This window comes from Corapipo altera, unplaced genomic scaffold (genome assembly GCF_003945725.1).
Source record: "Corapipo altera isolate COAL_440 unplaced genomic scaffold, ASM394572v1 2b, whole genome shotgun sequence".
NCBI lineage: Eukaryota > Metazoa > Chordata > Aves > Passeriformes > Pipridae > Corapipo > Corapipo altera.
In genome coordinates this window covers 36432378-36456096 of record NW_020884874.1, presented here as the reverse complement: position 1 = coordinate 36456096, position 23719 = coordinate 36432378, and the positions used below count along the sequence as shown (strand labels likewise).

Sequence of the window (23719 nt, the reverse complement as noted above, 5' to 3'; positions counted from 1 at the left end):
GAGAATGGGCATGGTGAATTGAGATATCTGTTGCTGGAAAATTAACTCATCTGTACAAACTCCTAATTTGCAAAAGAAATTGTAAATTTTCATAGTCAGGATAGTTTTAAGCAGATGCTTACACAAATTAATATCTGTAGTAATAGCGAGATAAGCTTGGTTTCTCTAAGACTGATTGATGCGTTCTGTCCATACACACCCGCATTTGAAAGCACAGAAAAGAGTATTTATTCTCGATGAGAAGAAGGGACATTGAAAGCCTAGAACAGACCTACATTTGCAACAGAAACAGAAAGGACTTTTTGAATGACTGGCTAGTGATAAGTGGAAAAAAGTCCTATTGTGTACCCACATAAAGCAATGGAGACAAGACGAAGCTATTTACATATGAGAACTTAGACCTCAAGCAAATCCTATAAAAAAAGGACATGAGATAGGATAAAAGAAATGCATAAAACAGAATTCCTTCTTCCCCACAGAGATTACTGCAAATTTATACTTCTCTCATTTATCCTTAAGATTTAATCCTGCAAGCAACTGTGCAATGATGGTCTCCAAAATACACTAGAACTCTGTTCATAACTATCTTTCCTCTTCTAAAAATGCACACAAATAGAGGAATAAACTATACAGTGAATAGGTGCTATATATCCTGTTCTCTCTACAGCTTATATTTTATGATGCAAGGTATTTAAGGAAATGCTTCTCCAAGCTGAGCATTTCTGACTAAGTATCAGTCAGAAAGAGCGAGGGTAATTCAAATATACAATCCAAGGCTGTGTATGCTTTGTATAATACTAACAGAAGAAAAAGGAATATCAAGACCGTTGGAGAGAATATAGACATACTGTGTTCATATAGGATAAAAGAAACAAATGGTAACAGGGCTTTGATGTTCTAGTACTAAGAGAAATTAATTTTCACTCTAATTTGATGTATCACTTTTCTTTCAGCTGATTCTGATAAAATGTCCTTCCTCTATACCAAATTATTTTAATATTTCATTCATTTACCTTTTGTGTAACATAGCATATAAAAAAGTAATTTTGTTCTATGATACAAACAGCCTTTGATGTTGTTTAGTAGTAATGGAACGGGTTAAAATGTGGTCCTGTTTAAGCTTGTACTTCACCTGTTCAAAATTTTGCATCACTCCCTGTTAGCTCACCTCTGCATGCTTGAACTTTCCAATATCCATGAGGGTTTTCAACACAAATAATTAGTGCTACAGCTCTTCATTAAAATCCAGATTCAGTTAAACCAAAGATACTGTAAAGGGTTGAGTTGAGAGAAAAAAAACAATAAAATTTAATGTCCTTGGCATCCAGGTGCTTTTATAACTGAAGTAACAACCTTATTACATTGCCCTCTTGTGAATGACTTAAAATGGTTCTGCTGTTTGACAAGTCAGAAGAGTTTAAGCAAGAGCTGGTAGGGCTCAGACAGGCTACTTTATTGTTTGAGACAGTGCCTGGTATCCTGAGCCAAAAGGCGCTCACGAACTCTTACTCATGTGTCTAGTCAGATAATCACAGGGACTCGTGGAAGAAATGCTTGTGATTTCTGAAAGAGAATAGTTAGCACTGCAAGGAAGATTGAACTGCTAACATGAATTTAAGGCAGTGGTTTGACACAGGACTGAACTCACTATGTGCTAACAATTCCAAACAGTCTGCTTTGGTCACTACATTCTAATAATCCATGATTTGCATATGATTTCTCCTCCTGTATTAAATTGAGGAATTCTGAAAGACTACATTCTCTTAATGACATTATCTTAATAATGTCTTAGCACAAATGCATTTAAAACCTGTGGCAACAGTTCAAAGAAGAGATGAAATAGTCACAAGTCTGTGTATTTCAATAGCAAATGGCTTTGTCTTTTTAGATTGCATACCAACCTTATCTGAAAAATGTAAATTCTCCTGCTAAAAGCACATTCCTCTGAAATCAGATGTGGTCTTCATTACTCAGAGTTGGTTGTTTCCACATTCATCTAATTAAGTTTCCCAAATAGAAAGGATGAAAGAAAGGTGGCCAAAAAACTAAAGGAAAGAGACTTCTGCAGTGAATATTCATCCCCTCCAAAGCTCCTCTGTCATTTAAAACCAAATAGCCAAACTCACTACTGGTCATCTGAGTGAGAACCCCCTGCTAATCCTTTTCATTCCTTACAAGGCACAATTGCCCCACAAGCTGCATGAGCCAGTCCAGCACACATCCAGCTTCACCTATGGTTCAATCCACATTAATATGCCCTGGAGCATATCTGGATTCTGTGGGGCTACCTCTGCTCTTCCAGACCTTCTCAGCTCAGGAGAGCTTGTCTCTCTGCACAGACCACATCTGCATAGGTCCCCCAAGTCCTTTGAGCCACAGCACAAGCCTGGTGTTTGTAAAGCTACCTGCAGAGTTGGAGTCACCAGGATCATAGAACAGGCAGTTAGGAAGATCTAGCGCAACAGGGAGCTTTGAAATTCCCAGGAAATTTTTGAATCAATTGAAGATGACTTTTCAAATAAGAAAAACATTTTAACTACTTTGCTAAGAGAACAAACAAGTTATTTCCTTAGGTCACACAGTGTTGTCTAGAGCTAAATATAGCAACTTCAAATAAACCAAAGATAACAATGGATGGAAAAATGTACTTCTGAGGAGTTTTCTGAGAAAGTGAAGTTGGTATATGAAAAGGAACATGAACCTCAAATGCTGTGGTAATGTATCTTCTACAGGCAGGCATCACAAAAACAAGAGCAAATTCTTTCTAAGTGGCTGAAGGACACAGAACTGACACTGGAGAAAAGGCCTGTTGATAAGAGTTCCCTTTGGCATGTACCTGATTAATCCTCCCATTTCATATTCCTCTCCAGCAATCAGCTGAACACCACAGTGGGAGAATTAGTTCCCTTTGCCCTCAGAGCAATCTCATTCCTCAATCAAAATGAATGGCTTTAGCTAGGCAGCACAGCAAATAAAACACATTCTTTCCAGTTAAGCAAAAGCATGTACCTGCAACAAATGACTGTCACGTTAAAAATACATGACAAGCAGCATAAAACAGGTTGAAAAAGGACATGAAAACTCTCCCAAGCTGTCAGCAGCAGAACTAATGAAACATGGGATCTTAATTCGTGTCCCAGGATCTCAGTATCTCCTATCAGACTGTGCCAAACTCCAGCCTCCAGAAACTGTGATATCCCTTCCCATAACACTCCCCTTCCAGCATCCTATTTAGTCCTGAAGGCAACATCAGGGATCTTCCTGGGGCCCCTTGCGGTATCCCAAGTTTTCATCCTCAAGGGCCAAAAGATGTGCTGAAGACTCACCTCCTTCCCACACTGCCCGCTGACACCCAGCACTGAGGAAGATACAGCATGTGCCCTGGCTACTGCAATGCTGTCAGCAGCTGCCTGACCACACAGCCTTTGCTTTCTGGAAGCTGGGTGGCCAAATAGAAACCAATAGTGCTGTCATCCTGTCCATGGAAGGAGCAGTGAGTCTCTCTCCTTCTCCAGCTCCAAATTTTTACAAGGTTTGTAAAAACAGAGCAACTCTCCAACTTCTGTCCTATCAGATCTAGTCTATAGCAAACAGACTGACAGAAAATGCCTGGACAGAGTTGCTGCATAAGCATTGTTTCCTTAGGACGTAGGCTAAACATGACACAAAACCTTAGGTTTGTCAATAGATACTAAGTGGATCAACTTTTTCATAAAGATGCTGGGGGCTTTGCTACTCTCTTTTTTGCATTTAAAATTTTGCAAAATGTCTTATTTACAAGAAACTGTAAACACAGTTTTAAAAAGCAACTTATTTTAAAGGTCATGTAAAATGATGTAGTTACCTATGATTAGAAACTAAATTAATCACAAATACTATAATAATTTTTGCATCATTCTCCTAGTCTTCCAATTTCACACAAATACATTAAATATTGTATTAAAAACTCAACTTCAGCAAGCATCCAAACTACTCAGAGTGCAATTTAGCCCTGCCTTTATTGGAAAACTCTTTCTTTGAAGCAACACTATTACAACTGTTACAAGTTATTCTAATGATCGCCTCCTATGTTTCACTGCACTAAAGCAGTACCTTTTGGTAGTAGATTTTTAGTGTGTATTTGAGTCTCTCTTGTATCATAGCAGAGATACCATGCAGCTCTTTCACGGTCATGGAAACAAACAAGACAAAACAGCAGTTCTGATTTTGGGAAAAGATCCCTGCTTGGAAGTCCATCCCCACGAAAATCAATAGGACTGACAGTGAATTCACCTGGAGCTGAACCTAAATGCTCACCGGTTATGTCTGCCATGGTATCAGCCATCCATGTTTTTTGGCACCTACTTTCTCCAGAGTGGAGCACTTCTTCCAGACTCTTCTCTTTTTGTAGACTACTTCCAGGAGACTAGATTGTAATGTAATTATGGCAGCATGACTCTGCTGTTGTCATAGCAACAGAATGAGGGTGGTATGCTGTTAAAAACAAACAAACAAACAAAAACCCAACCTCAAATACAGCTAATGGAGACCTAGCAATTGTTTCTAACTGCTTTACCACATCTGTAGGCCCTTTGGAGAAAGGCCAGTGAAGAGTTACCCATGGCAGATTGCCTTTTGAACTGCTGTACTCAATAATTGTTTTCCATCTCTGCGCAGGAGGAGGCTGACTGCCCTTGTTTCCTTGTAAAATTGTCTTTTCCTGGGCCTGCTCATTACTGGTTGTGCTGTGTGGGAGTGGAAGAGTTCTGCAGTGTTCACTGGGTAGGGAACAAGAGTTTCTTTCATTATATCCTTAAAAGGTAGCTTAAAAAGTTACGTGTAAGACAAAGTGGGGTTATGGAGTAAAAAAGGGAAAGGTGCGTTGGTATGTGGTTTGGACCAAGGGTTGCAAGCTTTTGTAGTAACACAGCTTTGTTCCATCACACACAAAGCCAAACTCTGACTTGAAGCTCGTAACTTGAAACATGTAACAATTACTCAGTATTTAAGCTGTACTTTCCCACCGCGTACCTCTTTCAGAGCAATTTCCCTGCTTTGTGCTATTATAATGTGGTAAGAAGATACAACTCAAAACTGCAACACCAGGCATGGAAATCTGCCTCTGGAACAACTGCTTATAGACTTAATAACAAATTTCTTCTTTTTAAAACCTTCATCTGGCTAGCCAGCCTTCATGGCATTTGAATTTGCCTTAGGAATATAGACTGCAACTTCTCTCCCATGCAAGATGGTGTTATTAAAAGGGACAAGGTGCTGAAAACTTTGTAAGTCCTAGTAATCTATGCTGTTTTCCAGTCCAGAAGTTGTGGAGTGATGCCTTAAGACTTTTATGCTTCCCTTGGTACAGGGAATACCAGCTAAACATTCCATGTTGCCCAAATCCCAAGCATGATAAATCCTTTTGCTTTTTAACTTTATGTAAGAGAAAGTACTGAGAATTTTGCTGAAGTCTATTCTCACCAGTGAGTCTATTAATGAGTGGCACTGTCTAAAGATCTGTAATACAGAATCATTAATTCTAGTAGTAGAGATAGAATTTTCTCTGTTGAATTCAGAAACAAGTAAAATCCAATTAAGATAGAGCAGTAGGAAATTCCATTCCAAATATAGGTAGGTAGAACCTTTTCCACTGTAACTTAAAAATTGCTTGCTTTGGTCCAGGGGTGATGACTAGTCCTAGTTTTCTTATGGGAGGGTTGGGAAAGGGGGTAGGGTTTGGATTCACTGAAAAGGCAAATTAAAATACACACAACATTAAAAAGTTATGCTAAACATCATGCTTTTTATTTTTGGAGAAAGAGCAAGAAAACAGCAGTACTTCAACAAACTAGAAAAAGCCTCATGTAAATACCAAAAGCACAGCAAATTATATTAAAAGCTGATACATTCTTTAGTCAAAGCATAAAGTTGTGTATGTGTGTGTACATATACATGTATACACACATAGGCACACAACTTTTTTAAGTACAGATGTAGCTATTTGGATTATCTGTGTTTTCCCTATCATTCAGTTTAGTTTTGTGTGAGTGAAGTAATTAGACCAGAATTAACATTAAAAAAAAATCCAACCATCACCACAGACTAGATTAAGAACTTGTACACATACACAATTACAGCACAGTCTTCACTCTTGTGGCCTTTGAATTCCACTACAATAAGCCAGTTTTAGAGGAAAAGCACCCTAGAAGTCTCTTGGCTTTTATCACTGCAACATCCTAGCCTCTGCTAAAAACTGAGAGGAGGTACCCCAGAATGTGATCTCCAACTCTTCCTGTAAAATGTACGCATACCAGACATGAACCATGCAAAAACTCTTTGAGATTGAAGCCCTTAGTTATTAGCTTGTGTCAGGATTCAGGCACTGTGCTCTACAGCAATCTTTAGAATTAAAGTTAAGAAACGAAAATCGCGTTGGGAGTTGATTTTACTTAAAATAGAGAAGGGTGAAGACACATAGTTGGCAACTCTCAGCTGATTAAGCATTACATGTACACACTATGAAATAATAACAACTTCACTAAGTGCTTTAGTAAGTTCTGAAAACAAAAATAAGTTATACTTCAAAGAACAAGTTAGTATAAAAAGTTTTAACATATGCAATGTGCTCAAAATACTTATTTTGCATTTTTAAAAAGAGCTGTTGTCTACCTTACAGAAACAAAGTTCACCCAGTATAAAATATTGCAATTTGTCCCATTGTGTCATATGAGAGGTTTCCTTAATCTTCATATGATCGAGAACACTTGCACAAGAGTTCATGTTATTCCAAGCCACATAGTGGCAGACAGACTATGTTTGAATCTGTGCTTTTACTATGCAGTACAGTAAAAGCTAAGCAAACCATTTCAGAACAGTGTTTAGCAGGTCAAAGAGCTATGCAGATGCAAGATATCCAGAGAATAGTATAAAAGTTAACGCCAAGTGGCAGTACCAAGAAAGTGAATTAGATCAACAGAAAAAAACCCCTGCTGATAACATTCACTATCACATGTACAGCTTGTAAGCTAAGAATAAATTAGCCTAAGGAGAAAAAAAAATTTAAACTGTGTAAACAATCCACCCAGTACAAAACTGGATGCAGCCGGTAAGAGCAGAACTAGCTTAGTAGTGCTGAGGATGTGCGTGCATCCAGATGCCTGTTCAAAATGCATTTATCAATATCACTGACCCCCCCCCCCAAAAAAAAAAACCCACCACCTATAGTTATTTACACCACAGCAGAGGCTTCCCTGCCCCCTTACTAAGTTATTACAACTCAGGAAGTCACTGTTGTCTTCTACAACTAAAATTCCAGTTATAAGCTACCAATGCTTGTAAGTTGAAAACACCCACCTTGCAAATTAAATTGAAAACTCTTGTCAAGCATGTCTGAGGACTCTTCAAAAGTTAAGAGTACAGCACTTTCCTCAAGTGGTATTTGCATGAGTAACTTGTACTGACAGCCTGTTAAAATAAGTGAATTTAACACAACTCAGGATAGATGGGTGTTTCTCCTCAGGAAGAGGGATCCAGATTCCAGTTGTTCTTGCTGAGGTGTGTTACAGGGAAAGAAGGACAAAAGAACCTCAGTTCAGTCAGCCTGGAGGTCAATCTTTCTGCTTCTAGAAGTATTCCTCCTCTTCATCGAAAAATCCATTTTCCAGGGCATATGAGCAGTCCGCATTAGAGTCAGCTTGGCAGGCACCTTTGTATTCTTGAATTGATTCATACAGGGAGTACAGCTGACACAGCAATGACATATCCAGTTGCCGAAGGCCAACCTGAAGGGGGAAGAATTCAAACAAATAAACAATTATTATTATAATTGGTTTTTTACTTGCAGTATAATGTTATATATCTTTTGTTGCTAAACAAGAGTTCAAGCTTCTTTCCACCTTGAACAGTTATGAAATATGGAAGCAAAATTCATTTTCTAAGGTGACAGACACCCCATTTACATGGGATAAACTGGACAAAAGAACAAGGAACAATGGGATGCAATAGTGCAGAACATATGCAAAGCGTTCTTCAAAATGTTTCTGTATCACAACACCGTGCTTAACTTCCAATAAGCAATTCACTCCCATCAGCAGAATTACAGATAAATGAATGAAGTCTATATTTGTCATTATGCAAGAGAGGTATTTTTCCAGAAACGCTGCGTGTCTTTGACACCATCTCTCTCTCTCACATATCACAGGCACTCTGTTTTTGTTTGAAACGGCCAGGAGTAAAAGTTTTAAATAGGACGCTAACTGGTTTTCCACTTCCTGGCTAAGTATTTCTACTCTAATTTTCTTTTCTCTATTGACATACATAGGCATCTTGACAAGACCAGCTCTGTCTAGTGGAATACAGCACACTACTTAAAAGCAGCAAAACTAAAGCAGAACTGAGACAAGGACATATACTGTAGACTGCAAATCTTCAGAGTATTTTGCACGTGTCACTGAAGCATAGGCTTGATTTATATTTAAGCACCTAATATTTTGGTCCTCAAACTTCTCACGTTATTAACTCCACAGCTAACTAAACATTTGGAGCACCATTAAAAAAAGGTTACCTTGTAGCCTGCATCTTTATGTCAGCTACAAAACCAGTATGTTGCACTGGAAAGGGAAACAAAGTCAGTCATTTAACTCAATGTAGTCTCCCTCTCTGGCAACAAAATGGAGAGTTCACTTGATATTGTCACCTATACAAGTCAGATCAAATTAAATCTAGGTTTTGTCTTGCAGTAAATTAAAGCCACTACCCAATTTAACATTTTCAAGAAACAGCCATTTCTGCCTAATTTTTCAAGTAAGTGTTAAGCTGACAGGCTCTTCCCAGTAAGCCTCAGTTTTATCAGAGGTTTTTGCCACAACCCATGCCAAGACGAAAAAGAAAGAAATAATGTTAGTAGCCTTTACTGCAGCCTGAACATGAGACTCTGTTTTACCCAGAATGAGAACTCTTACCGCAAAAATCTCTCCTTGCATGTCTAAATTCTAAGGACAGATACACTCAGCACACAAGAAAACCACAAGAAGCTAGTATGAAGATCTTCCATTGACATTGCTGAACTATCCTAACAGCTCCTTTTTATGAAGGTGGGAGAAGGAAAAAAAAATTCCCATACACCACAATGCCACTCCAACTCAGAAAAGGAGGATACGGCATCTTTCAGGGACAGCACAAATTACTTGGTGAGGTCATGAAGCCAAAACATAAAGCACAGACTAACCACGAGGACTTTAGGACAAGACATGGAACACTGTGCTAGCTGCCAGGATGTTAAAGATAAGCCTTTCCACCACCTCAGATCTACACTACTTTTCTTACCCATCTCCATTTGCCTTTGTAACCTAAACAAACTGCTCACCTCACGTAAGAAAGGATGCTGTGAAACTGGACTTCATCATCATCATGGCTAGGCTTCGCAAACGAAGATTTGGGAAAACTGGACTTAACACTATAACATGTGAACATGAGACCCACCAGAGAGATGTGCCTCAGAGCTAAATGTTTGATGGACAAAACTGCAATGAAAAACTGTTCAAGGAGCAATTAAGAGTGAGTTGAGTCAAAAAACTCAACCTGGACACAGACAACCTTTGTTTCCCAGGAAAAGTGGGAGCATTTCCACCAGCAGCATTCCTGTTTCAACCCCATAAAGGACTTCTGCACTTTCTGTTAAGTTCAGTTCTACTGACTGCCAAGCGCAAACTTCAAGGCAGAAATAGCTCAGCAGAATTAACATAACAGGCCTTAACACCAAATGGTTATGTTTAATATCTTATTTTTCTGTTGCTGCACTAGTGTCAATGAAACAAGAAGTCTACTGAGAAAAATGCAAACTCTAGCTCTTCACAGCTTTCAAGTATGATCCCTGAGGTAGCAAAAGCCTGACAAAATTACAGCACTAGCCCAAAGTTTTTAACACCAGCCAATTTGCATTCCTGAGTCACAGTCCTGAAGTGACCGCTCCTTTCCTCCCTCCTTCTCCAAAGCATTCAAGTCCATCACTTTCTCAGCTTTAAAAACTTATATACACAGTTACTTGCTTGATCATGCTGGAAAGATGCTGCTATGCATTTCTTCCTTGCTCACTATGGAAAATTTAAAGTAAATGACTCAACAGAAATTCTGTCTTTGACTGCTGTAAGAAAGTGTGTTCAATATCAGTAATAAAGTGCTATTACCTTCTTGATGAAAGGCAACCTATTAGTAGTCAAGAGTCTTTCTAATTTGTACAGGCCATAAAAAGTCTTGAAAGTCTTTGATGTGTTCAGAAGTATTTTTTTCATCAGAAGTAGTTTATCAAATTATCATCAAGGATAACAGAGTATTAAAGAGGACATTTAAAGGGGAAGTCTAATTGTCAAATGACTTCGAGAAGTATCTCATTTGATTTCCCCTTAGGAAAAAAATAGATTAGAGTTTTATAATGAGTTATCTTTGCTTTTTTGGAAAGGCTTAAGACGACTAAGACCATATGTCCTCATTTCCCCCCACAGCATTGCAGAAGAAAGCCCCAGCAGTCGATACTAACCCGTCCTTCCTGAGCTTCAACGCAAACTGGCAATTCTAATACACAGTTCTAAGAATTATCTCTGTGTTTAAACTACTTGTTGAAACACTGGTGGCAGACTAAGATCTCAGCACACTACACTGTCCTTCTAAATTCACAGAAGGGACTTCCAGCAGAACTTCTTGTTTTCAAACACCTTTTTAGCCTGAGAAAAACAGTCTTGAACCATGCAGATTTTTGGCAATATCATATTTTATGTGCTTCACAGAATCACAGAATTGTTAGGGTTGGAAGGGGCCTCTAGAGATCGCCTAGCCCAAGCCCCTGCCAAGGCAGGGTCACCTACAGCAAGAGATACAGCAGTGTGTCCAGGTGGGTTTTGAATGTCTCCAGACAGGGAGACTCCATGACCTCCCTGGGCAGCCTGTTCCAGTGCTCTGCCACTCTCAGTGTAAAGAAGTTCTTCCTCATGCTAAGGTAGAACTTCTTGTGTTTTAGTTTATAGACATTGCTCCTCATCCTGTCACTGGGCATCATCGAGAAGAGCCTGGGACCATCCTCTCAACAACCTCCTTTGAGATATTTATATATGCATTAATGAGATCCCCTCTCAGTCTTCTCTGCTCTAGACTAAACAGGCCCAGCTCCCACAGTCTCGTGTCATAAAAGAGATGGTCCAGACCCTTTGTGGCCCTCCACTAGAACCTCTCCAGCAGCTCCTTGTCTTTCCTGTATTGTTTCTTCAGAATCCTCAGCACGCAAAGCTGAGGCTATTATTAGTCATTACAGCTGCAGCTTGCACCAACAAAGCACCAACACCCAATCAGTGTTTAATCAAAAGGTGTGCCAGGTCGCCTGGAAGAATTTCGCTGCTAATAACGCCGCGCTGCAGGATCAAAACAGAGTCCTGAAGAAAACTACGCCTAATCGCAGCCACTCGGGCCGATCGAATCAGTGCCGACACTTGGGCTGTTTTTGTTTTAACGACAGCCTTGTAGCGTGGATGCCAGATCCCGGTGGATGCCGGTTCCCGGTGGAGTGCCGCCGAGCGCGGTAAGCGGCTCTCCATCTGCAGCCGGGGCGGCCCCACCGCCCCCGGCCCCGGGCCGCCCGCGCCCACCGGGGCCGGGGCGCCCTTCCGGCCCGGGGAGGTGCCGGCGCCCCCCGGCGCCTCTCGCCACGTCCGCCGCCGCCGCCGCCCCGCCGAGACCCGCCCCGCTCACCATCTCCTTGCGGAGCAGGGCCAGCGCCGCGTCCAGGTTGGGAGGCTTGGGCGGGCGCGGCGAGCCCCGGCCGCCGCCGCTCAGCTCGTCCTGGATGCGGGACTTCTGCGCGTAGAGCCGCTCCAGGTCCCGCCAGCGCCCGCCCTGCCCGCCGCCGCCGCCCGAGGACGAGGAGTTGAGCAGCCCGCTCAGGCTCTTGGGCAGCGGCGGCAGCCCCGCGCCGCCGCCGGGCCCCAGCAGCCCCGGACCGCTCATGCTGCGGCGGCGGCCACCGACGGAAAGAGCAGCCCCCGCCCCGCCGCGGGAGGCACCGCCCGGAGCCCGCCCCGCCTCCGGGCCGGGCGGGGGCGGGGGAGCTGAGCGGGGCCGGCGCAGGGAGGGAGGGACGGAGCAGGGTGGGGGCGACGGGGGAGCTGGGCAGCAGGTGCCTGGTGGGCTCGGGGTCTGGCTTTGGGCTCGGGCTCGGCAGTCGCAGCACGGTGGCTTTGTCTGGGCCGAGGCGAGTCCCTTCGGGCGAATCCTCAGCCTGTGACCCGCAGAAACACCCCCGCGGCACCGTCTGCCCCCGGGTCATGGGAGGCAGAAGGGCCCTGCGGGAGCGGGGCTGAGCCTCCGGGCTCGGCCTAGGGGCTGGGGGAGGGATGGAACGCAGTGAAAGCTAGCATGAAAGCAGATTAACTGCTGCAGGCGGAGGGTAGCTATTTCTTCTCGTGGTGACGGTGTTACATCAGTTGCCTGATGTAACGCGATAGTGCTCTCCCCTTCCATCAAGGTGTTTCTTTTTATCCTGTTTTGGGCTGCGATGGAGTTAATTGCTTCTCAGTAGCTGGTACAGTGCTGTGTTTTTCATTCAGAATGATAGTAATGTTGATAACAGATCGATGTTTTGGTTTTTGCTAGGTCGCGTTTATCCTAAGTTAAGAATTTTGTGTCTGTGTGTGTGTGTGTGTGTGTGTGTGTGTGAGATGCTCTGCCACTGGCAAGGTACTCCAAAGAAGCTGAGAGGGAGCATAGCCAGGACAGATGACGTGAACTGGCCAAAGGGATATTCACCTTTTTTATTTGTACTTTGTTTTCAATTATTAAACTGTTTTTATCTCAACCTGCCAATTCTACTTTTGATTCTCATAGCCATTCCACTGGGGTAGGGGGGAAAGAGAGCGGGGTTGAGTGAGCAGCTGTGCCCAAAACTGCCATTGCAGCCACAGCTCTGGTACCACAGCAATACAATCCTCAATATGACAACTCTGCTTTTGTGCCTCTTATGTTTCCACACTTTTTCCTTGACATATTTGTATCTCTGGAGTCTCTTGAAAAAATCAGGGCAGTTTTGGATTATTCAAAATCCAAACCGAAGCAGGGTATAAAATTGGAGTTCTGGGAATGTGCTGCCATTGCAAAACCTGATTCTTTAAAGGTGCATTCCTATTGCCACAGCCCTGCTTTGTTTGTGGGGTTTTCTCTTCAAGAAATAACCAGATTTAGTGATTTTGAGTTAAGCCTCTACATATTTTCAGTTTTGTTCCTGGACTTGCATGGTTTTTTCATGGTTTAAATGTCATCAGACTCTGTGACAATTGTTTTCGAAGTGCTTACTCTGGAGGAAGCTTTTGTCAATTTTTGTTCATGTTTACACACCACTTTAGGGATTGATTTTTTGGACAACCTGATATGTTTTTTAGAGCTTTGTACACTGGATTGAAGAAGATTTTTTTCCTCCTGTTAGTCATGATGCCACTTCTGCCCAGGTTAATTGTGAAAAACAAAATTGTACTGATAGCTTTTTTGAAACTAAAGGCATTTTAAACCATCCCTATTGTAGATTAAAAGTGTCAACAAACCCCTCATCCTTCCAGGCCAAGGGTGCCTGACTACAAAAATACTGATTCGGTTTGCTAAGGAAGTAGGCACTGTATTATGTTCCTGCTTATTAGCAAATACATTTATTTGTTCTCCTTCCAAACCCCCCCTCCCCCCTTTTTTTTTTCCCAGATGTCAGCTATTTGGAAAAGCTTGTGAGTACTCTTATTTTATCTAGACCATCTTTTTTTTTTCAGTTTGCCTGATCTCATGAAATTCTGAGTGCATTTTCTTCACATTTGGGTCCTTTAGGCACCTTGTTGCCATATCTTTACTATTGCAGGAATCTTTATGCTGGCTTACTACTCAACTTTGTAATCTGAAAAATAAAAAAAAAAATTACTTTGTGAGTTTTCAGTGACCCTTCTCTCACTTGGCTACATTATCTAGCCTTCATTCATATTAAATTTGTAACTACTCTTTAAAATCTGAATCTACTGCTTTATTTAGTCTGACCTAGTTATAACATGGTGATAATGGAAGCTGGAGTCTCTTGCAGTTATGTCCCTTGGTTATGGAGTAAGGTTTGCGAGATGCATAAACCTCTTGGTCTTTGTTGGTTCCTAGAATTGCATCACAGAAATGTGTTACTTGTCTCAACTGATCTTTGCTAAGGACGTTACCTAAAAAAACCCTACGTTAAAAATACATGTAGTTAGGTCATAAAGAATTAGGAAGTGGCAGAAGAGCAGTGTTCCATACCATTTCCGGACAGAAATGCATTATGTCATATTTTTAATTTACGTGTTCATATGTGATGTCTTTCCTTTCCTCGTTCATTACGAGGTTACACAATACCTATGTATCTTTTTCCAAATGTGGTGATCTGTATGCATTATAGTGTACCTTGAACTGATACATTAAGACTATTCCCTACAGCCTTTTCTCTGATGCTTTCCCCTCTCATAACTGACTTATCTACAAACGTTAATGGAATTCTTATTTATGACAACATTATGATAGGAGGTGATATTGTTACCCACAGTGGGGCAAGGACAACAGAAAGCTAAAGGTAGGTCATGTTAAAAAAAATCGACTAATTTTAAGTGCCTGGTTCATTCCTAAGGGTGATTTTCCACTTGACAGAACCGACAGAAGGATGTGTGCCTCTGCTTCATGCTACCCTGCACAGACCAGCACCTTTGCTTAAAGCTACCTTCATTAGAGATTTAAAGTAAGACTCCACATATTGCAGCAATATTATCAGCTGTGCATCAGGGATATCATAAGACTTGCTAAACAGGATGCACCAGAGCTCATCTATCAATGTCCTTTTTGTGTTTGCAAGATGTCTCTGTTGGGTTAACTTACAGTCAGGATTGCTTGTCAAGGACAGATCAGGATCCAGATATCACAAACTGAGCATAAGTAAGAGAAATTAATAATTACTGACACGTGCTTTACTCTTCCATTTGCTCCTCTAGTCAAAGTGCCTGAACATTCTCTGTTTCTCGTGAGGTCTATGGTTTTTATCACTGATGTGGAGGAACAAAGATCACGCTGTTCTGTGGCTCTCTGGGATTCATAGAATCATAAAATAGCCTGAGTTGGAAGGGACCCACAACGATCATCGAGTCTGATGTGAAACTCAACCCTTTGGCTAAAGAGAATTTAGAAGATACTGGCTTCAATTGGAATCTGACATACAATGCCATATAGTGGCATATCCAAACAGGAATCAGGTTTTCAGCTGAAGATCATTCAATTCTTAGGCATCATTTTTCATCAGTTTTAAATAAAAATGGCTGAGTCCTAATTTTGACACTTTTTTTCCCAGCTATATTTCCATATCAATGCCTAAAAGGTGAAACTCCAATATATTCTAACACATATCACACGACCTTCCAGCTAGGTCCCTAGCAAAGTGGTATCCTTAGATCTAGAGCGAGGATCCTCCTATTTAAGATACCTGAGTAAACAGGAGCAGTAGTGGCCTCTTACCATTTTAATGTCTGCTACCTCATAGATACCCAAGAAAGACACCTCAGCCTTTGCAGGCTTTGGAATGAACTGCTAGAAACACAGAAATATGGAGATCTGGGGATCCAGGCTTGAGTTTAAAGTTCCTGATGAAATGTATTCCTGTGGTTATAAACCCACTTGCTCTCCCAGCCTGTTGTTGTAGCCCTTGTCCTTGTCCTGGCATGGACCCTATTCCAAAGCAATGTCCCCTACCTGTGGTCTCTGATGCCATAGTTCCTGTCCCTGCCTTTTCTCACTGCAGCTGCCACACACACATGCTTGAGCTGTATGCCTCTGGAGAGGGACCCTGGACAAAGTAATCCCGGGAACTTTATACCCCTTCAGTCGGTGCACCTGCTCTTCATGCGCCTTTCACACACCTCTTGGTCCAGTCACGATTTATGGTCTGGGGTCCTCTAACACTTCACTGGATTCTTTCTTCATGCTCATGTGGGCAGGCCAATCATTTTTCTTATCTTGGGGCCCTCCAGGGTCTCAGCCCTTATCTGAAGATATCCAGTCTTTCTCTATTTACTTCCCTGCTTAGCCATTCATGTTAACAAAGGCAGTTCATTTAGAGCTCACCTATGCTGATTTTTGAGCAGGGCCCACTCATGCTAAGCTCTAAGCAAGTTACAATTAAACTTAAGCCTACACAATAATTTGTAATATTGTATACATAAACTTATTTTAGTCTTCAGCACTCTTGGTGCTGCCTTCCTCAGCTTCTCTGCCATGTCTAATGCTGTCCTTTAGCCCTCTGCAGTGAAGACAGACTGCAAATTCTTCCTTTTTCATGAAGAAACAGAAAAAAACTGAAACAAATTTTGACAACAGCAGAGAAAGAATGTGTGTAGAACATGGGGGTTAGGCATGACAGAAAAGTGATTAGGTGATTAGGACTGGGCAAAACAAGGGCAATAGATTCAGAAGGAATCAGAGGTTACACAGAGGGACTGGTCTATAGAGATCTGTTAGTGTGTGTGAGTAACAGTTTCATTACTGATGGCATCTTCCAGCCAGTGATAATGCACATGTAGGGGTTTTTTTGTTTATTTGTTTGGGGGTTTTTTGTTTTGTTTGGTTTTGTTGGGGTTTTTTTGCAAGTGGCAGCTGCTCAAAGAAGAACTCTGATTCCTCTCTCCTATTTTTCAGTGAGCATGGTATGGATTTTTGAACTAATTTGTGACCAGCAATTAAAGCAGTGAGAAGTAGTATGGAAAAGTGAAGAGCATGTGCATGTGGCAAATAGGCAGTTCCATGTCTGTAATGATGAGTGATCTAATTCTTCTCTCTCTCTCACTGTATTTTTTTACACTGCCATCAGTTCCAAGTGCTGCTGGTTTGTGTTGTGAAGGAGAAAGAAAGACTCAAAGTCTGTACTTTCATATAAAAAATTATAGGAGGGATCGTGCTTAGAAGAAATAAGTACTTAATTTGCAAGTAAAGTTGATGGGACCTCCAGTTAAGGTAACCAACCCTTTATTTTCCTGATGATGCCAAAATATGGCTTGTTCATGTCTGTTTGACCTTAGATCAAATTATAAATCTTCTCCACAGTGCATCACTCAGTGATGTACATCACTCACTGCAACACTGGTTTTAAAATCTCCTTATTCTGTTCTCTCACTTTATTAAATTAGATGTCATGGTGTCAGTCTTTTTCCTACCTCTCCAGCCTCATAGATTCTTCCCTTATGTGAAATCCAGAAAAAGGAGTTGTCATTTAGACCACACCAAATTCATATCCCTATAATGTGTCCTTGTCTTCAGGGTTGCTGTTGTAATTAAGAAAGCAAGCCATTTTAGTATTTTTCATCAGTTGGTAAAAGCAAATGCCTCAAAATGAAATGAGAAACAATGGTAGGCTGTAGGAATTAATAATTTCAGTATTATGTGAAAATTCATAGCCATGAAAGAACCCAGCAGAGTTTTGTGAGATAACTGTGTAATAAACTAACATCATGCCCACAGCTTTAATGGCTCTGAACATCTTTCCTTCATCTCTTTTTACTGTGCCAAAAAAAACAAAATAAAAAAAGAACTTCAAAGTGCCTTTTGATATTTTTCCTCCCTTTCCTATGAGTTCAATATGGTTCTGATAAGCCTTTGCCTCTTCAAAAAGATGGCTCGAGGGGGCATTTATTACCACTGCTCTGCAGTGAGTTCAGTTTGTTAGCCTCACAACACTGCACTTCTTATACTCTTAACAGTGCCGACTTGACTTACAATAACAGCTTTCCAGAATCTGATTACTGAAAGCAGATCGCCAGGGGATCAGAGCTACAGGCTTTAAGGGTATTTGTCTTATTATCCCAGTGACACTGAGCAGACCCTTTCCTTTAGTGAGATCTACATTGGGGTCAAATCTGGAGGATGCTGTCTAAGCTGGGCCAAGGTCATCTGAGGTAAAAATGATTGGAGTTCTAAATCTGCAGGCAAAACTGCAGAGCAGAAAGCAAGCTGCTGAACAGGGATGGCTGCGGGTGTGCAGAAGTAGGAAGGATTTGTGCATGCCGAATGCAGCATATTGCAGATTCTCTAGCAATTTGATATCTGCCTTGAAGACTTTTTTGCATGAGGAGTAGTCATTGGTCATTTTCAAAAGAGAATTATTTATTTCTCTCCAAAATGGTGATTTGTAAGCAAACATGGAAGTTTCTATGTGCTATTATGATCAACTGATGTTAACAAACAGGTCATATTTCTTGTTTCTTTCTTCTGTGTTCTCCCTTAGAAAATGTACATAGGAGATTCTTTTCCAGACTGAATACGGAAGCCTGTTAGGTAACATAAAGTAGATGTAGATTACACTGCTCAGGAGATAAACACTTGTCTTCAGCTGTGAATGGCTATAATGCTTGCAGATGGGGCACAATTTTATATTCAGATGTACCTGTGTTCTTGTAAAATAACCCTTCCTCTCCCACAATGCAAGTAGACATAGTTGTGCCTGAACTGAGTTGCTGAATAATCAAATTCAGAACTGAGGCCGTAAAAAACCCTAGTTCATACACTTCAGTTCAGGTGGGCCAAATGCCATTGACCCATAGTGCCCTCCGCCTGTTCTGGAGTTCTACCTGCTAGTGCAAACAGCCTGTGCTCCTCTGCAGGCTCTCATAAAGGGAGAGTGATGAGCAGATTTCGGTAGGGCCTCTTCCTTCCAGCAGTTGGGGTTGCACAGGATGGATGAGGCTACAGCAATGTCTGAAAGCGCAGCATCCAGTAGCCAAATTAAGACCAGGCCAATGCTTGTGTGGAGCATCCTTGTAGGAACCTGGATCTCTTTGTCTTGTGCTAAAATTGAGCTGCCTCTGAGGTGGGACAGGGCAATAATTTAACAGTGTATAACATTATTTCTAAACACTTTAGAGGAGAAAGGTACTCTCTGTAATTGAAAATTCATTTAGGTAGAGAGAATGTAATTACCTGGCACAGTTAGAGAAGCAAAGCTATTGTGAATCTCTGATGGAAGCTGTCATCAGTTGTTTAATGGCCAACAAGTGATTAGAATTTTTGTTTCATATTTCATACAAGAACAGCACATTCAGCAGCCCAGTGACCTCTAAATTCAGTGTGGGGACACTCAGTAATTACTGACTCAGAGACAGATGTTCTACTAGCTGAACTATGATCATTGCTTCTTGCACCATTTAATATGTAGCACGCAAAGAGCAACAAGTTTGAGCCTTATTCAGTATGGGCAACCAACTTCTGTAATGGTCCCTTCTTCTCTATTAGAAAAGACTCTCTCAGGCAGTGCTAACTGTGGTTGCTTCTCTGACTCCATCCATGAACTGTAGACCAACACGTAGACTGAGAGAAATGCATCCAGTGCACTGGTGGGATCCAAAATCTCCATTCATCTTGCCTTTCTGAACCCCCTCCAGCTTTTCAGAATTGTTCTTCCTTGGCAGAGCCATTGGGCATCAGCTGTAATGCCAACAGCTGTCACTGCCAGGTAAGGAATTGTGCTGGCGTGCAACAATTGCTGCACACACCTTAGACACCTGCAATATTATTGGAGACAACTCACACATGACAGGACCAAATCATATAATAATCCAGTCATGTCTTAGTCATTTTACAACTCGGTGCCATCTGGAGAATAGCACAGACAGGGCCTAACCCAAAAAGCAATCTACAGTTAAGATTGCACAAAGAAACAAAACCCTGAAGTGAAACAAAAGACTAAAACGCCTGCGAGGGGGGAAATGCGACAACAAATATCCACAAAGAGGGGAAGCTGCAAAATCCAAACATCAGTGCTGGAAATGACATCAGATCAAGCTGATCACTAATCAGTCGTTGACAGGAACAAACAGGTATACAAATGAGTTAGAAGGAAAGAACAAGGATTTATGAAGTATTTTTGGCAAGTCTGGAAAACTGCCTGGGCAAAAGCAATCTAAAGTCTTCTTTCCTTTTCTCTGTTAATTGTCCCGGGAAGATGAAAGCCTACAGAGACTGCCTGAATAGGAACCATCAGAAATAGGGTTGCTAACAAGTCCATCACTTGCCATGAAAATAAGTTAGTTTTAAGGCCCATCAGTGATTTTATTTCCACTTGCATCCCTAAAGAGTGCTAATGAGAAAGAAGTGGTGGATATCTTTTGAAGCTCTTGAGTTTACAGGTCAGGTAGGCAAAAGGAATTTGTTCCTTCTCACCCTTGTTTCTCTCTTAGCTTCTTGTTTAGAAACTGTGACAGGGTAAACTGAATGTAATTTATGCAAGGCCACAAACCCCTACAGTGTGAGAAATAAGATTTAACATACAAGGTATACATACTCTGAGTTCAGCTTACTGTTTTTACATGATCACTTTTCAGAGTTCAATTGCTCTTTAATTAATTATGAGTTTTCAGAACTTTTCGGAATCCCAGTGACCTGAAATAACTTTGAGATATCTCACAATTCTTTTCAATTTTCAGCTGTAAGCAAAAAGTATCAAGAGCCATCTCTTTTATGTTTCAATGAAGATGAAAATTTTTAGAATAGAGTCAACATAATTCAGTCAGTGCTCTGAAAACAGGTTACTTGCATCTTGTGGCGCTCACTCTTTTGAAGACATTTATATTTACCGGCTATATTCTTGTTGAGTCATGCTTTGCTCTGATATTGCTTTGAGGCAGAGAGAGAGAGAGAGGTAAAGTGATAATTTTATATGACTTTGGTGTACTGTCATAGATCAGAAGATAAACAGTAATTTATAAATACCATGATTTTTTAATAATTTAAAAACTTAAATACTTTGCTGTCTCTGCAATTAATTACTTTTCATTCTCATTCATTTAATGAAATATCGATCAAGCCATAGCTAGTTTAAGCTTCAAGAAGTGTGCAATTTAAGATAGTTTCTAATATTTTTGTAGGAAGATGCTTCCTAATATGTTCTGGAGATCTGTGGCATTCCTAAAATAAGGTCTATGAAGCTTGATCCAAATCTCATGGAATTCGGTGTTGTTCTGTCCGCTGACTTCATCATGGCTGGGCTTCGTGAACAAAGATTAAGGAAGGCTCTATCCACATTTATTACAAGCACGCTCGTGGCTAATGAGGCCAGTACGAGATAGACATAACCGATTGCAAAAGGCACAGCAGAAAGACTCCTTAGATGGTATATTCTGCAAGACACGGTTCTTTCTGTGTTACCACTGACTTCAACTGTAAAGAGAATTGGGTTAGGTCTTAGGACTGAAATAACAGAAAGCACATGCATGTCATGCTAATTGATACTCAACCTCAAGGCCAACCTTATATCAGTTTTTTAGTGGACGCAGCAAACTGGTTGTCAAATGCATCCTGGGAGCAGCAATGACTTACAGCTGTTTGTGTTACAGGAACACACCACAGTGTAGAGCCAAATCAGTGCATATAGGTGATTTTTGGAGCCAGCACCACCAGATGCAGCTCTTTTGTCAAGGGACATATGGCCTCTTTAGCTTTTCATACTGTATGTCCACACCTTCCTGAACTACAGCTTGGGCTGTTGTTGGGGAAAATGGGCTTTTTGGGACTAGTGCAAACCTGTGACATAACAGCCTGACAGGATTATAATCAGTACAGTGGTGATGTTTGAAGTTTCTTGTTTCACCTCTGGAAGAAAAAAGGGTAGATTGAGCTGGAAACAGTTGGTCACACAGATTGTTGTGACCAACCCCTTCTTCCTGCTCATAAAAAACAACTGGATGTCTGTGATGTCTGAATGTTGGATGCTTCAGAGAAGAACTGGCGAACAAACTTGCTGTCAAACTTTTCCCTAGGGGACCTAGGTTCTCAGAGAAACACTGATTTACCAAATAGACCTGGGAGGTGCATAATAATCACATAAACAAGATCAAGAAAAATGGCATCATTTGTAATACTAACTTGTGTAAAGGATAAGCGGAAACGTAGGGAATTTGAAGGATTTTATTAGGCAGTATTAATAGGAATGTTCTATCACATTTCACAAATAGACATTAAATGTTTTGTTTTTTCTCACCTGAGGGCAAGCACTTAATGTGTGATTTACAAGTGCTACTTCTGATACTGGCAGTGATATGAGACAATCTGAAGAACTGCAGGTGATCGTAGTCTGGATTGTAGGTGTATGATAACAACTCTGTTTCACTGCCAAACGCCCAGGCTGTGCAGATAATGTATTTTTACTCTTGTCCTTGTTGGTTTCACACTATTGCTCCATCTGGCTGATACAATTGAGTGTAGTTCAGCCTTACCCAGTTTTAGTCTTCACCTTTCCTCAGGCGTTTGTTATGGTTTGTTTTGGTTTTTTGTTTTGTGGGGGTTTCTTGTTTGGGTTTTGTTTATTTCTTTTAATAGCCATATAGCAATACCTTTACCATTGCAGACTTAAAGGCCTGGTTTGCTATAATCACTCCTTTTCCTCAAAATTTCTCCTAAAAGTGCTAAGTGCACTGCCACATCCATTTGAACCTCAGCACAGCAGGACTACAGCAGAGCAGTTAGGTTGCATAATGCACTTCTCTAAAACAACTTGAGCAGATGGGAAGGAAAATAGCTTGAACTAGTACAGCACAAGTCCCCTTGGGCACTTTTCAGATGGCAGTGGAAGTGCAGCCTGGCAATGCCCTACTGTCTTTTATTTCGTCCTTTTGAATGACAGAGGCAGCCTAGTCTGAACGAAGGATTATTCCCCCTGGCTCTTCCTCTCCTCCCAGTTTACACTGGGAGCAGTGTACAACTACATACTTTTGAACATTCTTGTATGGTAATTTTTCTTATCGCACATTGCTTCATTTCTACTGGTATTTCGGAAAAAAAAAAGAAGAAAAGTAATAAGTTAAATACTCAAGTGAGATATAAACAAGAACAGCATAGATTAAAAGGTAACTAAAAATAGTGGTATTAGTAAGTCTTTTTTTATGCTTATCAGGTAGGGAGCTCATGACCTGTATGAAGAAACTAGACCTTGTCAGTTTATTAAAACTGTATGATCACAACTGGTTATTTATCAAAAACAGAAGGAAGGGAACACTCCCAAGTGACGCTAAAAACATCACTTAATTCAACTTCACTGTAGTCACCAAAGCCATAAATTTGTGTTTGGCTGGCATCATCTGTTCTCTGGTGTAGTAGCAAATGGTTATATAAAAACAGCAAAGAAATCAAGTTAAAGCTGACTGTTGTAATGGATCTTTAGAGAAAACAAACTACATGGTAAAACAGTTGAAGCAGAATCCATTGGTTTTGAGCAAAAGCCTCACCTGAAAAATTTGCTAATGTGAAGTTAATTACACAGACGAATGTCAGTGGTGGTGTCACAGGCTATTAAGTCCCAGGTCAGCTAGTCAGTGAAGGAGGGACACATCCATGATCTGGCTGGAGGTGCTGCCTGTCCATGCTGACTTATGCTAAAAGGTCTGTTTAGTACTCTTGCCCCAGAGTGAGCCATGGCTGTACCTCATAACCTGACCAAAGGGCCATGAGAAGATCAGACTTTTCTCCTGTCCTTGTTCTAATAAGACAGCAGAATAGCCTGTCCTCTTTTTCTTCTTGTACTTCATCCAAAGATTCAGTTCATTTCCAACCCCGTTTCCTCATATAATTTATTAATGTCAGTGGTTGGGAAATTGCTAACTTCTTTAAGCTTTTACAATTTTCAAAAGGACTACAGCCTTGTGTGCGAGGATATTCCCTTATGTATGTCCTCTGCAACTTA

The 23719-nt window shown here is 41.0% G+C and overlaps 1 protein-coding gene and 1 long non-coding RNA gene across 2 annotated transcripts; both read right to left on the bottom strand.

Moving 5' to 3' along the window:
- Positions 1-5762: 5762 nt before the first annotated feature.
- Positions 5763-12054, bottom strand: FAM89A (family with sequence similarity 89 member A). Its single transcript, XM_027634192.1, has 2 exons — positions 11716-12054; positions 5763-7760 (listed from the first exon to the last, which is right to left on the bottom strand). Exons 1-2 carry the CDS (start codon positions 11968-11970, stop codon positions 7602-7604), a joined length of 414 nt encoding a protein of 137 aa, XP_027489993.1. The 5' UTR covers positions 11971-12054; the 3' UTR covers positions 5763-7601.
- A 1230-nt stretch (positions 12055-13284) lies between these two features.
- LOC113942806 lies at positions 13285-14547 on the bottom strand. The gene is made up of 3 exons (XR_003526060.1): positions 14422-14547; positions 14032-14138; positions 13285-13894 (listed from the first exon to the last, which is right to left on the bottom strand). It is a non-coding gene; the product is annotated as an uncharacterized LOC113942806 (long non-coding RNA).
- Positions 14548-23719: the final 9172 nt, after the last annotated feature.